This window comes from Halictus rubicundus, chromosome 8, assembly GCF_050948215.1.
Source record: "Halictus rubicundus isolate RS-2024b chromosome 8, iyHalRubi1_principal, whole genome shotgun sequence".
Lineage (NCBI taxonomy): Eukaryota > Metazoa > Arthropoda > Insecta > Hymenoptera > Halictidae > Halictus > Halictus rubicundus.
In genome coordinates, this window is record NC_135156.1 from 6,242,701 (window position 1) to 6,257,952 (window position 15,252).

The 15,252-nt window shown below is 43.3% G+C and overlaps 2 protein-coding genes and 1 long non-coding RNA gene across 6 annotated transcripts in view; 2 read left to right on the forward strand and 1 right to left on the reverse strand.

Moving 5' to 3' along the window:
• The window catches only part of LOC143356443 (pseudouridylate synthase RPUSD2), a 262,149-nt gene extending 256,727 nt beyond the window's left edge, over positions 1-5,422 (forward strand). For all 3 annotated transcript variants that reach the window (XM_076792145.1, XM_076792147.1, XM_076792148.1), the window contains one exon: positions 76-5,422. In XM_076792145.1, coding sequence (XP_076648260.1) covers positions 76-825 — 750 coding nt within the window. In that variant the 3' untranslated portion in view covers positions 826-5,422. The remainder of the gene's footprint in view (positions 1-75) is intronic.
• Positions 5,423-5,862: 440 nt separating this feature from the next.
• On the reverse strand, positions 5,863-8,351 carry Nd-51 (NADH dehydrogenase (ubiquinone) 51 kDa subunit). 2 transcript variants are annotated; one of them, XM_076792154.1, is made up of 7 exons: positions 8,150-8,351; positions 7,897-7,964; positions 7,138-7,806; positions 6,829-7,061; positions 6,338-6,541; positions 6,080-6,277; positions 5,863-5,966 (listed from the first exon to the last, which is right to left on the reverse strand). In XM_076792154.1, exons 1-6 carry the CDS (start codon positions 8,196-8,198, stop codon positions 6,088-6,090), a joined length of 1,413 nt encoding a protein of 470 aa, XP_076648269.1. In that variant the 5' UTR covers positions 8,199-8,351; the 3' UTR covers positions 5,863-5,966; positions 6,080-6,087. The 2 variants fall into 2 exon arrangements, with proteins under 2 accessions (XP_076648269.1, XP_076648268.1); XM_076792153.1 differs by having other exon boundaries at positions 5,863-6,277.
• A 1,403-nt stretch (positions 8,352-9,754) lies between these two features.
• LOC143356458 (uncharacterized) lies at positions 9,755-10,415 on the forward strand. The gene is made up of 2 exons (XR_013082671.1): positions 9,755-9,927; positions 10,295-10,415. It is a non-coding gene; the product is annotated as an uncharacterized LOC143356458 (long non-coding RNA).
• The last annotated feature ends 4,837 nt before the right edge of the window (positions 10,416-15,252 follow it).

Genomic DNA, 15,252 nt, shown 5'->3' on the forward strand with positions numbered 1-15,252 from the left:
CGTAACGCGTTACGATAGTCTATGGAAACTCCGCTTGCGTTCTGAACGATGCTAACTCCTTGATCACCATTCCAGGTGCACAAGCAGTACGTGTGTCGAGTAGAGGGCGAGTTCCCGGAGGAAGAGGTGGTGTGCTCGGAGCCGATCGAGGTGGTCTCGTACAAGATCGGTGTGTGCAAGGTGTCCGAGAAGGGGAAGGACTGCATCACTCGTTTCAAGCGTCTGAGCTACAACGGGAAGTCCTCGGTGGTGTTGTGCAAGCCTCAGACGGGCCGGATGCACCAGATCCGCGTGCACCTGCAGTATCTGGGCTACCCGGTGGTGAACGACCCTCTGTACAACCACGTGGTGTTCGGTCCTCAAAAGGGCAAAGGTGGTAACATCGAGAAAACGGACGAAGAGCTTGTCCGCGACCTGATCAGCATCCACAACGCCGAGAACTGGCTGGGGATGGACGGAGACTCGGAGATGAGTCTGTTCAAGCCGAAGTTAGAAATGGAGGACCGAGTCCTCGGGAATGAGAAGGACGGGTCTCCTTCTTCCACGCCTGGACTCGGCGAAGAGGAGCAGCAACAGCAACAGGAACAGTCGTTGAAGGTGACCGTCGGCACACAGACAGGCTCCGAGCCGCCAGACTCCAGCTTCGCGAACGACAAGATGACCGTGGACCCGCACTGCTACGAGTGCAAAGTGAAGTACAGGGACCCGAAGCCCTCCGACCTGGTGATGTATCTGCACGCGTGGCGCTACTGCGGACCCGGCTGGGAGTACGAGACACCTTTGCCCGCCTGGGCAGCCAGCGACTGGGCCGAGGAGGACCGATAGTCGCAGAAGTCTCGGGGAACACCACCGTCGAGCGAACGAGCTGTTGTCATCACCCTTCGTACCCCTTTTTGATATCCTTACCCCGTGCCTTCCATCCGCCAGCGAGCGATCTCGACCATCGTACACGTACCCACAAAAACCCCCGCGACCGGGTCGCTGGACTCGCGATTTTACCTGGACGCTGGCCACGGACGAGCCGGGTCACTCCGATGCTCGACCGCGTTCTGATTAGCTGTCGCCTGCTGTAGATGATCGCTTTTAACCAGCTTCGTGTCGCGGTTTCATAGATTTAGGTGATCCCTGATGAGCTGGGCGTGGACTAAATACAATTCTTGATTTCGCGCTGTTACCATTTTGTAAAGGCGGGATTTCCTAAACGCGTCGTGACGCTGCGTTTGGCGATTCTCTCGTCGGTTGTACTCCATTCGTTAAACTTGATCGAAAGTGGTCGATGGACGGCGGATCTCTATGCAAAATAAAAATTGTTTGCGTTAACTGGAACGTGTAAGAGCTAAACACGAATTTCTTTCATCCTTTAACACGTTGACGGCGCTATCGATTTGCTTAAAAACGACTCTGTCATAATACTGACTCCATTACTGTCCAGACGAACAAAATAGACAGGACTTTAGATTTGATAAAAACCAGAACAAGGAGCAGGTTCAAATTATCAAAAATCTCTTCATCTGTGAATATTATTTACAAGTTGCAACTAATACATTGGTACTGTCACATTTTTTAAGTCTGTCTACAGCTTTAACACTAGAACGACCGGAGCAGTCAAAATGACTGCTTCCTAATTTTTTCTTTTACAATTACTGAAATTGTAAAAATGTTTTCATCGGAAATTTTTTAATGAACCTCTTCATTGAAGCACAGATTACAATAAAAGTTGTATGAAGTCTGAATGGGCACAGTCTTGTCACTGTTACAAAGCAATATACGTCAGTCGCATTTATTGCTCGGTCGTTCTAGTGTTAAATTGCACCTACTCGTTTTTGTCATAAATGCATAAGGTCCGCAGTCTAGTGACCATATTGGACGCTCGTTGAATATTGCGAATGTAAAGAAGAAAGAAATGAATTTCGAAGAACCAAAGTTCAAGGTTCAACGTATACCTCGTTACCGCGCGACACCTAATTAGGACACACGGTCAAGCTGGCGAAATAGCGTGATATCGATCCGAATCGGAGCGATTTGCTGATAGATCGCGCCATCGATCGCGATGGAACGATCTTTCCGGGTTCTACGGAGGCGGGTCGGCCCAGAAGTCACTGCCATCGAGAGAAGATTGATGTTACTATGTTCCGAATGGATGTCCATGTCGTTCGGTTTCTTGATTTATAACGGGACCAGGGGGTCCCGTGTAGTATTCGAAGATCGCGATCATGGAATTGAGTTTTAATCTACAGGGACACCCTGTAGCGTAGGATCGTCGATTAGGATCATTGTCTATGCGATTTTTTGGTCCATCGACTGGAATTGATGTTCTTCAACCCTTTCGCATCTCAAGAGCAAATTTTTACCCATTCCATTCTTTTGGTGTCTTGGATTCGCTTTTGTTCGCGAGATGCGAGAGGGTTGGCTGGTAGATTGTTTTTGTTAGATGCAGAATTTTTAGTCCGTTTTTTTTTTTTTTTTGGTCGTGAGTAGGAGTTTGTAATTATTAGGTTGACCATGATGACTTGTTTTTTCCTGATTTTTGGTACAGTGATGATTAGACTGCGGATTATCTACTAAAAATAAATAGACGACGGAATAGTTTCGAATAAAATGGACAACATTCGAATTCTTCAAAGTTTGATTCACTGAAACAATATTTTTCTTCGGATCTTTTGACCAACCCAATCATTATTTCCTAGATTCTTGTATACACGTCGAGTCAGTCGGCTTTGTGATTTTGACTTTAACAATATCGAAAACATATAGTCAGAAATGTTAGCAGTACAGAAAAAGTTTGTTGAATCTTTACATAAAGTGTAGAGAAGCTAGCAGATTAACTCGACGTTGAAAGATACGAAGGAAATCAGGTGCCGCCCGCTTTTGTATAAACACGATATACAATTGACACATTGCCTACCGGAGATTATCTAGTATTTTTCCGATATTAGTTTAGCAAATTCGACGAACAGATTACCCTGAGTGGTATGATCGATGAAATTCTTTTGAAGCAAAATCGTTAAACCCCTTCTAAAAGCTTGTTAGATGAGTCTGCGATAGGTAAAGTGATTAATAGACTGCGGATTTTGCGCATTTCATACAAAAATGAGTAAGGGAAACACAAAACGATGAAATACATCAGACGAATTGTAAAAAATTAATGAAATTTAGGTAAAACATTTGTAATTTGCACAAGGGTCCGCAGTCTAGCGACAAGTACAAGAACATAAATCAAACGAGCAGACGGAAACGCATAATCGAGTGTGTAGATTGAAAAAGAGCGATGGCGTCTGTCCCGGTCTGTCCTCGAAGGCCCTCGCGACCTATGCGAGCGAAGAATGATTTAAAAAAGAGGTGAGAATCGTCAATGACTGGCGTTCAGCGATCATCCTCGAGAGCCGCGCAGGCAAAGGGGGCTGACGTAGGAAACTGCAATAGAATCGCGTCTATTTTTATGGCTGATTATACGTACATATACATATATAATAATTATGTATATATATATATATATATATATGTATCTATATACATATACAGGATACTAAATAGTGGCGCAGGTCCAGCGGCATGGGTCTCCGAAATAAAACAAAAAACACGATTGCGAGCGTGATCTTGCCAGAGGATAGCCAACCAGATCATGCCAAAGAACGCGAGCGCGTCCGGCGAGAGAGAAAGAGAGAGAGAGAGAGAGAGAGAGGGAGAGAATGTGAGAGAGTGAGAGCGAGCTTCATTTCAATCATATCGTGTACCTTGTTACAACGCGTCCGATCGAGGACTTGCGACAAGTACAATCGAATCATGCGAGATAACGAGATTTAACGTCGTACATTATTTTGCTACGAGACACGCGCGTCTGCTCTAGCAGGGCTACACGGTGTTAGGGATCCGCGAGAAGCGACGGGGATCCGATCTATGGATCGTGAGGCTCGTCAGGCTCAACAGAATCGCCCCGAATTCACAGCGATGATCCTCAACCTGTGCTCCACGAAACCTAAGGTTCAGAGACAAATTTCAAAAAGATTTTAGAAGGGAGAAACCGGAAGAGGCTACGCATTACTGTACCTAGCATGATTGTAATCTGGCCCCCGATCGTTTGTGTTCCAGCGTCCCCTTCTGATAAGCGTTTCTTGACACGTTCACTGCCGGCATTATCTTTTTCGTTAAAATGTTTTCAAAACTAAGCAAAACAATTTCGCAGCAGAACGTGAATGATTCTCGAAATATAGTCTACTAAGACCTTAAATACCAAAATGTACCAAATTAATGTGGCCATCGTTAAGCAAATGTTGGTAACTGTGACGGCGGTAGTGGACGTGTTAATTTTCATAGAAATTTCGCAGTTCTATAAGCGATTCGGTCGGGTAGTTAACGAATAAGTAGACTGTGGATTTTATGCATTTATGACAAAATTGGGAAAGATAAGAGGAATTTAAGAGCATCGATATATCGTCAAGTTATCAAAATTATTAAAGAAACTCGTATTTATTCGTTTCCGGCACCTTGTGATCGAAAATATTTATATTTCACATAAAGGTCCGCAGTCTATAAATAAGCGAGCATATGCAGTAGCGGTTGAATAGGACTGCTGCAGAGAACTGTGCCGGCGTGAAGGGAACAACAAACCTATCGTTTTATAAAGAAAGAGCTTTGTATACCTATTCAACGAACCTTTGGACTAGTATGAAATAAAATGGAATAATTCCCAGACCCGAGAGAAGTCAATGAACATTGCCAGTCACATCGTCAGGAGGAGCATTGACACTGTTAATTTGGCAGTCTCTCGCCGCCACTCGCGGTCCTTCGAGAGCGAGACGCGACCATAGGCAGGTGGACAGAGATTTTTAGGTAGATAGAGGTAGACAGAGAACGTGGGAGATAACGTAACAATGGACCTATCATAAAAGACAGTGTGTGCGCTTACTAACTCACCCGGGATAATCTTTGTCGAGAGTTATTCCGAATGTAATGGCTAGCTTAATTTTATTTAAGTAACGTAACTTGACATTGACAAACAAAAAAAAAACAGCGAGAGAGCGTGCGTGTGAGAAAGAGAGAAAAAATGAGGAAAGAGAGAGCGAGATACAAAACAAAGATATATATACGATGTAAACAGAGAGAGAGAGAGAGAGAAAACAGAAAAAATATAGAAAAGGAACGATATCCTTAAAAAGACAGTCCCGATTAGAACGGCTGCTGGAGAACGAGAGTACGAGAGAGAGAGAGAGAGAGAAAGAATTCGTCGGTCTGTAAATCGAGCGAGCGCTTTTGTATGTATATACATATATATATTTGTATTGTATACGATATATATATATTGTATACGCACATTGTACCGTATCCGAGCGACATTATTATCTGTACCGTAGTCAGCGGAACGTTAGAGCTAGAGAATTTTTTCTTGTATAATGGACGAATAAACGCAAAGTATCGTTCGGTACCCCCTTGCTCCATACTTTCATTTTCTATAATGATCTACACATGACAGGATTAAGGAAATAATGGCAGAGTGTACGTACCGATGTTTGAAAGAAGAGCTTCCCCCACTCTAAGGTATAGTCTCTTAAGCGGGTAGGGCCCCGCGACCTCGCAATTACACGAAATGGACACACGATACAATTAGTTTATCATTTTTGTCGCAAATTCTCGAAGGATATTCAACTCGTGGAACTTAGGGTTACATTAAATTAATAGAGCTCTCTCTAAAAGGCCACGGGGCCAAAGTTGAACATTCCAGCGTCCTGAAGAAAAAAGATATTCAACTTGCGGCTCTCGGGGCCAAGGCACAGCGATAGGATTCTCATTGGAGGCCATCTGGGATCCTACAGTCAAAATTGAAACACGTAAAGGATCAAGAGTCACGCCAGGAAAAGAACGACGAGTTTTTCCATGTGTTTTATTCACCGAACCGCCGAGACTTAACCAGGGTCCGGCGTAAATACAGAGGAAACGTGACTACACCGCGCGTGGATTCGCTATGTACACTGAAAATAAATATAAAATCTTACAACAGGTTTCATACAGTCCGTATATTCTTCCTTTTGCTGGCTCGATCGCGTAATAAACCGTGGAAAATTCGGCTTTGTCTAGTCACTACCTTTGTATTCAGTTAGCGGCGACGCCCTGTTTGCGGTCCCTAATTCGCGCCTCGATTTCTGGCCGGAAATGCCTGATCAGACCCTGCACCGGCCACGCGGCACCGTCGGCTAACGCGCAGATTGTGTGCAACTCGATCTGCTTGGTCAACTCCCACAACATGTCTATCTCGTGCTCTTCAGCTTTTCCCTCGACGAATCTGAAAATTAGTCGAAACGTTACCGCTGCTCGAAAGGTTCGGAGCAAGGTCGGAAGGTACCTCTGCAAGATTTTGTACATCCAGGTAACACCCTCGCGGCACGGAGTGCACTGCCCGCAGGACTCGTGTTTGTAGAAGCTAAGGAGCCGCGTAATGGCCTTGATTATGTCCGTCTGTTTGTTCATTACGATTACGGCAGCTGTGCCGAACGAGCTCTGCGCTCTCACGAGGTCGTCGAAGTCCAGTAATACTGTATCGCAGACGCTGCAACATTGTTTCGATGGCTTAGCACTTTATCTACCGACGATGATCACATTTTTGGGTTCTCGCACACCCCTAGTAACAATTTCTTTCAGAATTTCTAAAATAAAGAAAATGACTACACATGTCTTGAACATAATACAGTTATGAAAAAGCCTATTAATAGGCTTCCAATAGTCAAAGTGTCAGGGTTGTAAGTCCCCTCAGTCTACAGGGTGAGACGTTTGAAACAGGACACTTATCTCGCTTGCTGTTGATAGGAAAAAATGCATCAGATGGAAATGTAGTACCTTTTGGGAATGACGGGAGTGGACGAGCCTCCGGGAATAACTCCCATCAAGTTGTCCCATCCGCCGATCACTCCGCCGGCGTGCCTCTCGATCAGCTCTTTCAGAGGAATGGACATTTCTTCTTCCACAGTGCACGGGTTGTTCACGTGGCCGGAGATATTGAACAACTTCGTGCCGTGGTTACGCACTCGGCCGAATGACGCAAACCAGGCTCCCCCTCGTCGGCAAATGGTCTATAAAAAGAAATATTAATTGTAGAGATGCCATGTCCCTATATGCGATTGTTTCACAACAATGCCAAATACCTACAGGAGCCACAGCAACAGTTTCAACATTGGTGACGGTTGTCGGGCAGCCGAACAAGCCGACATCTGCTGGGAATGGTGGTTTTAGCCTAGGCTTTCCTTGCTTTCCTTCGATAGACTCTATCAGTGCTGTCTCCTCTCCACAGATGTAGGCTCCAGCTCCACGCTGGACATAAATGTCGAAGTTGTAGCCAGAGCCACAGGCATCCTTCCCAATGAGTCCAGCTTGGTAGGCTTCTGCAATGGCCACTTGCATGTTCGATGCCTCGTTGTAGAATTCCCCACGGATGTAAATGTAGGCTGCACAGGCTCCCATTGCACGACCGGCAATCAGACAACCCTCTACCAGTTTGTGTGGATCGTGACGTAGGATTTCACGGTCCTTGCAGGTGCCAGGCTCTCCTTCGTCTCCGTTAACTACCAGATACTTTGGCCTTCCATCCGATGGCTTGTTCATGAAAGACCATTTCATGCCAGATGGGAAGCCAGCACCTCCTCGACCTCTCAATCCAGAGACCTTGATCTCGTTAATGATCCAGTCTGCACCCTTGTTCAAGATCTCCTTGGTTTTGTACCAATCTCCTCTTTTCATTGCACCTTTCAACCTCCAATCATGCCTTCCGTACAAGTTTGTGAAGATACGGTCCTGGTCGGCCAGGGGACCACCTTTCTTCTACAAATGGAAGAAAGAGTATGGTATCCAAAACTATGTCAAGACATTGTGCAATCTCAAAATTGAGGGTGGAAATGAAAGAAACCTTACCTTCCCTTCCGGTGCCGCATCGGCTAGCGTTCTCTGCTGCTGGTGGGCCAAAGAAGATCCAAGGAGACCTGGAAAACCAACGAAATCTCTTCAATTACATAACCTTGTCGCAAACGGAGACGCAAAAATGTCGAAAACTCTACTGATCGACGAGAAACAGTGGAAAATTAATGAACAATGGGTTGTCAATTGTTTCCCTTCGTTCGAACAGCTCTTTTATTGTAAAAAACAAAACGGTAACGTCAAAACTCACCTAATTGTCTCCTCGGGACCTGAAAACAACGCACTATGGCACCAGCCATCTTGCCGTTTGCGGTCTTCTTGAAGTAGCTGCAAACCCACGGTATTTAATTTTAAATGAAAGTAAACTCTCTATATCGATTTATTATGTCATTTTTAAATCCTGTGCAACGAGTTTATACGGTAGCTGCTATTAATAGCAACGATTTATGTTCATATTCGATTCTATACGTTCGGAAAGAATAAATGGAGCAGACAGACTTGTTGCGCCATCAGTGACAAAATGTTCAAGTTTTAAGTCAATTTCATGCTTATATGTCGTGTTCGACATTACCGATAACTCATAAATCTGGGCATATTAGCACAGACGGGGTATAGGATACTGTTATAACAGTGTCTCGTCGGTGGTGCTGTCGATATATCAGATCGTGCGGCACGAAACCCCATAAGGTAACTGGTCTACTCCTATATCTCCACAGACGAGGTATAGGAATAGACTTATCACCATATGGGGTTTCGTCACAGACGAGGTATAAGAGTAGATCAATCACCATTTGGGGTTTCGTGTCTCACGATCTGAAATACCGACATCGTTAACAACAACTAGATTTCTTACGCCCTCTACGCTGACGAACGATAAATGTTGCAACTAGATCCACGAGAAGCTTAGACTATATATGTACCTATAATAAATGACGGGACCGCCGCGCCGGTCGGACATAATCAATTTTAAGAACAGGAAGGCACAAAATATCAATTTTAAGAACAGGAACTTCGGAAAGTTCAGAAGAAAATTTGAATTAGAAATCCAGAAAAAGAATTGCCGATGTTCATTGAATGAAAAGGTACTCCGAAACAAAAACTGTGTGTTTCTGTTAATAATTGACAGGAGCTTACCAAGAAGGTGAAGGTGGGCCAAGGGTAAACAAGGAAAGCATTGAAGGCCCATCTTGGCCCATCCCAATCTAACCCAAAGTAAATTCAGACACAGTTCAATTACATACACAAGTTTTTATAACTAGTAAGTCTTAAATTTTTATTTTAAATGTTATAGGAAATTATAATTGTGCAGCTATTAGCTCGATATTATTCTCTATTTGTAAGATTACTAGAAGTTCTTACAAATAGAGAATAATACCGATTGCCCAGGTCTCACCACGAGGAGGTTACTGCACAAGAGACCCGAAAGGAAACCAGAAGGAATTCAATACGCTTCCTTCTGACTCCCTTTCTTACAACGACGATTTTACAATCTTATAAACTAAATTTCGCAGATCGCTAGATGAAAAAGGTCACTTTTCCACAGAAAGAAAAGTTCACTTTTCCATTTAGCGTATGTCGAGTAATTATTGAGGGGCAAAAGGTATCAAGAACGAATCAGGCAGAAGGCTCTGATTCTTTCAAAGAAAGAAACAAAACCGAACCAGAGCAGAAGACTCTGATTCGTGGGTGAAGCGACGCGTACAATGTTTGCAGAGCTTTCTGCCGACCAGTATACGATACCCGACGCTCCACACGGAGAATGATGACCAGGGACGCCTCCACCTTTTGGTAGATCAACCTAACCCCAACTACCCGCCACGAGCAACGCTGACGCAACAAGGCGACGAAGAGACTTATGGGGAATAAAACCCCTGCTCCCGGCGCGAGCCACGCCAGCGTCGACATGACTTCGGCAGACATTTTACGAAGGAAGGGTTCTACCTGGCGAGTACTGCTCCCTGACCATCATTTCCCAGTGCATCCACGCCGAATATCGCAACGTGGACCGGTTCAAAACTTGCAAACAAGGTCCGACACAGCCTTCTGCTGTGTCGGAGTTACCAATCGACTCGAGCAAAGCGAAGTTAGGGCAATAGTTACTCGACATATTTACAACGACGATCTTAAGAATTAAACTAATTCTAAATTACAATTATTTCGATGACTTCGTCGATGCGTTGTTTGATGTAGTCTCTTCGTTCGGCGATCAAGATGCTCAGCTGTTGGATTTCAGCTGAAACAGACTAACAATAATTAGGCACGATGTTGTTGAGGTCTTCGTTCGTTGTCGATGTGAGGTCTTCGGTCGATGTGTTATCCTCCGTCGATGACAAAGATGATGAGCTGTCGTACTCCAGCTGAAGCAGACAAATCATAATTAGTCACAATTCCATAGAGGTACAAAAATAGAAGGAAACGATGAAAAGAAGACGAAACGTTGACATGAAGAAACGACGCAAGACAACTCTAAACCCCGTACACGAGTACGGCCTACCTAACATGCACAAGAGTGCAAAACTACCAGCTCACGAGAGCCAACCTAAGACCAGCTCACGAGAGCCAAGCAAAGACCAGCTCACGAGAGCCAAGCGAAGCCCAGCTCACGAGAGCCAAGCGAAGCCCAGCTCACGAGAGCCAAGCTAACCCCGTACACGAGTACGGCCTACCTAACATGCACAAGAGTGCAAAACTACCAGCTCACGAGAGCCAACCTAAGACCAGCTCACGAGAGCCAAGCAAAGACCAGCTCACGAGAGCCAAGCTAACCCCGTACACGAGTACGGCCTACCTAACATGCACAAGAGTGCAAAACTACCAGCTCACGAGAGCCAACCTAAGACCAGCTCACGAGAGCCAAGCAAAGACCAGCTCACGAGAGCCAAGCTAACCCCGCACACGAGTGCGGCCTAACCGACAAGGATTCAACAAGAGCAGTTGAAGTCAGAACTTCAAACTACTGGCGCTTCGGGTCGCCCCGGGTTCGCCAATACCCGTACTCACCCACGGCCCCATCCGTGAGTGAGCCCCTGAGGGACCTCCGTTCGGAGGAAAACCAATTTTAAATCAGATTTAAAAATTTTGGAATAGAAACATTTGAAAGTTCAGAAGTAATTTTTAATTGGAAAGATGAACAATTCCAATGAAAAATAAATCGAAAGAAATTGGGACGCAACTACCTATGGGCTCGGGGCGCCCCGCGTTCGCCAATACCCGTACTCACCCACGGGACGCACCCGTGAGTGAGCCCCTGGGGGACCTCCGATCGGAGGAATACCAATTTTATGTCAAAAATAAAATATAATATAATTTCAAGGAGAGAAACTTTTGAAAAGTCTCGACGCAAATTCGAATTAGAAACACAGAAATAATAATTGACGACGTTCGTTGAATGAACACGAACTCTAAAACAGAAAGTGTATATTTGTATTGTTACTTACAAAGAGCTGCTGAAAGTTGACCAAGGTGAGCGGTGAAAGTTTCCAAGAACCTCGCCGTTTCCAAGAAGCCCACCCCGAGCTAGCTTAAGGTGGACCAGGTAAGTTTTAAATGACCGTTGGTCCACCTTAAGCTAGCTAAAGGTGGACCAAAGTCGGCCAGTGATGTCCAGTTCAGGTCTGGAGGATCCCTGGTCAACTGGAAGGTAGGCAAGAGTGGGCCGGGGTGGTCAGGGTGGGCCAGGGCAGCTCAAAGGTCCTTCAGCCTTCTGGTCCCGCAGCACTTCCACTCCCTTTTGAGTGCGCACCTCGACTGACTGATTGAGCGCGGCCGCCGAGTTCAGTTGCGCGGTACGCGCTGCGCAACTCTCCCACCCCAATTAATTTCGCTAGATCTCGATCGCCGGGATAGTGATTATTGATAAATTTGTTATTTCTGGCTGTTTAATGTTTATAACAATTTCTTTTGGTAATGATATCAACAAGCACTCCCTAAACTATCTTGCCATCTATTTAATTAGTAAAAATAAATTATAGAACTCGAGATAGAGAGTAACTTTTAAGCCATGAATATTCGCACGCATTAATTTATCGAACACAATTCGCTGGTAAATTGATTATTTCTAGCTGGTCAATGTTTATAACAATTCTTTTTGCCAACTATGTAGACAAGCACTCCCTTGACCATCTTGCCATCTAATTTTTTAGCAAAAGTAATTGATAGAACTCATGATACAGAATAACTTTTGAACCATGAACATTTGCACGCATTAAATTATCGAACACAATAGACTGATAAATTTCTTATTTCTGGCTGTGTAATGTTTACAACAACTTCTTTTTCCAATGATGTCGACAAGCACTCCTTTGACCATGTAGCCATCTAATTTCTTAGAAAAGGTAGGTAATAGAATTCAAGGTACAGAATAACTTTCAAACCATGAACATTCTCACGGTATTTTATAATATTTCGTGCGACACGAAACAGCATAAGATGAGATGACTGAACTGGCCTATTCCTACATCTCGTCTGTAATATTAGTTCCACAATATTAGTTCCGACCGATACGGTAGGATGTGACACAAAAATGGTAAGGTTGCTCTAGAGCCCCGCGGACGTGAGACCAAAAAATACATTGGGTGATTAGTCTACTTCTATACCTCCTCTGTGGTGTTGTGGTGCTAGGTATTCGTGTAAATACCGATAGTTCGAGCGGCACGATCGTTAATTGCATGAGATCGCCACAGATGGCAGCAATAAGCTTTTTACAATGGTAAAGTTCTTTCATAAGTTACACATCCACCCGAATTTAATTTAATTCACATTGTTGATCAATTCTTTTTCGTTTTAATTTATTCGTTTCTAGAGGTCGCAGTAGAATCAGGGCCATTAGCGAACACATTTGGTTTACATAATATTTACAAAAGTTTATGTGAAAGTTACATAAGTTATAAGTACAGGTTTACTAACAGAACAGGTTTACTTTTACTTATATTTTATGATACATATCTGTTTTCTAAGAAAACAAGTATACGCATCAAATTTTCTTGAGTCTTATAGAAATTAAACGAATGAATGTACACATTTTCTATATTTCTTCTACATTATATGAACTAAATAGAAACGATTGTTGCTCTGTTAAATTTCGTTGATGTAAAATCGATGTAAATGAATGATGTCCGTTTATTATTCTGTTTTCTACTTCCTGGTATATTCATATCTGTGACAACTTTCATTTCACCCACTTTAAATTGAGAGAACCGTTTTAACCTGCTAGCTATCATGCATAGAATCAGGCGAGTATTACTACTCCAGTTTACAATCATGTGGCAAGGGAAAGTTAGTGACTTGGAATACCTAGTTTATAATGATATATTATGCGCATGCTGAGTCACAAGTTTGTATCATTTATAATTATCGTCTATTAACTTTGTCGTACCAAAACCTGTCCGGATACAGATTAAAGTCATTTTTCAAATAAAAATGGTGGACACCCAAGATTGTTATCTTGTAATTTATTTTCGATACATAGATATTTAAATACTTTCATGTAGAAAGCAAGCTATTAACATTCAACATTATTTCAACTAAGTTGAAACAATTTGTGTTCAATGTTCATATGAGAACTTCAGAATGTAAAATGGAATTTGCAACTGAATTAAAAGTATTTATATTCGTATAATATCTTTAGACAGGATTAAATTTGCAAAAAGTTGCACAGCTATTAATTTTTTAACAATAGAAATATTCAACAGTGTCGGATGCCCAACCATGAAGTCCACAAAAAGAAATCGAAGAAATCATTAAAAAAAATAATATTTGGAATTCTATAAGTCATGGGAACAGAAATTCTTTGGAAGAACGAGGGTATCGTATTCTGGCCGAAAAATTAGCGCATGATCGTATATCACGGTAGATTGCATCGGGCTTTTAGCATGGACCGCAAATTACTTGAAAAGATGTCGATGGCGCAGATTTAGGAAAAGATTCATGCCTAGAATGCTAATTCCAACGATCCATAGATTGTAGATCGCGACGGTTCGCGCCTTAGTGGCGATTAAAGGGCGAGCGAAAGATCGGTGGTCTCGATACCGCCGTTGTTTTCAATTTCGAAAACAGACCTTTTGCCACGTTGTATCGATCGTGATAAAGCAAATCTATAATGAGCTTAAGAGCTGTCTTGTTAGCAGTCAAATTACGCCCGAAGATTGTGGCGAAGATTAGACATGATTTTACACTATTGTTTTGTCACAAGGCAGAACTAATCCGGCAATTTAGATTTTTGAAATACATTAAGAATCGGTAAACATGTCAAATTGTCTCGAATATTGTAGAGACACATTTCTGATGTTCTCGTGGCTATAATTACTCAAGGTCATTCAAGGTCACAGACGGAGGAATTTTTATATCCGTTTAAATTTCTCTCGTATCTCAGAGAAATAAAGAATAAAGATTTAACTTTAGTAATTAATTAAATAAGGCATCAGGAGAAGGGGGGTATCGCAGAAATTTTCTGAATTTCACATCTTCGACGTAGTAATAATATTTCTAACTGTTTACGTGCACGCGATCCCGCATAAAGTGGCCTCAGAATCTTTCAAGTGCTCGGGGCCTCTAAAGATTTTAACCGTGCTCATTCTTGTCATAAATGCATACAATCCGCGGTCTAATGATAGCCATTGCGCAGCATGTGTTCGTCACAAATTGAACGGACTTGAACACTGGCAGATCTAATATTTTGCGATCGGGTTGCAACGCGTGAATATGCGCGATACCTGCATTTGTCCTACGCGCGCACAGCCATGGCCAACGATGTTTGAATAATTCATTATTCCTGGAAGTATCGTACCATTTTGTTCAGAGTTCGGCGGACTGTTTGTCCGATACGTTACCGAAATACGTGCCCCGGGAACACGGGGTAGTCGGCGATCGTTCTAGCTCTCGGAATAGCGGCTATCCTTTGGTTTGTTTTAAATTAACACCTATCGCAACGCTCGCGGCACGCTTTAGCACCTTTTTAAAAGGTGGCTGCTCACCGAGCTCCGGTTCTTTCACCGGCACCGGTAATTACGGGTTTCGAAGACGAACTACGTCGACATCGACGAGACACTCATTACACGTTCCACGTTGCTACTTTCGTTGCTTCGTAGGCCTTGTTTGTACTTCCTTTTGCAACTACAGCCTCTTTGCATTCCCAAGTTTCTAATCGAGACTCCGACACGTTCGCCAGTTTCGCGATTCCATTCAATGGAGCATTGGAATGGTTGCGGGGATATACAGGGTGGAGCATGCGGATTAGATCGTGTACAATGCAGGAGAAAATAACAGGACATTTTGCATATTTATATATTTCGTATAATTTCATGATTGGATATGTACACCCTGTATATTGCGTATCGTCTCCAGATTTGTAAATCT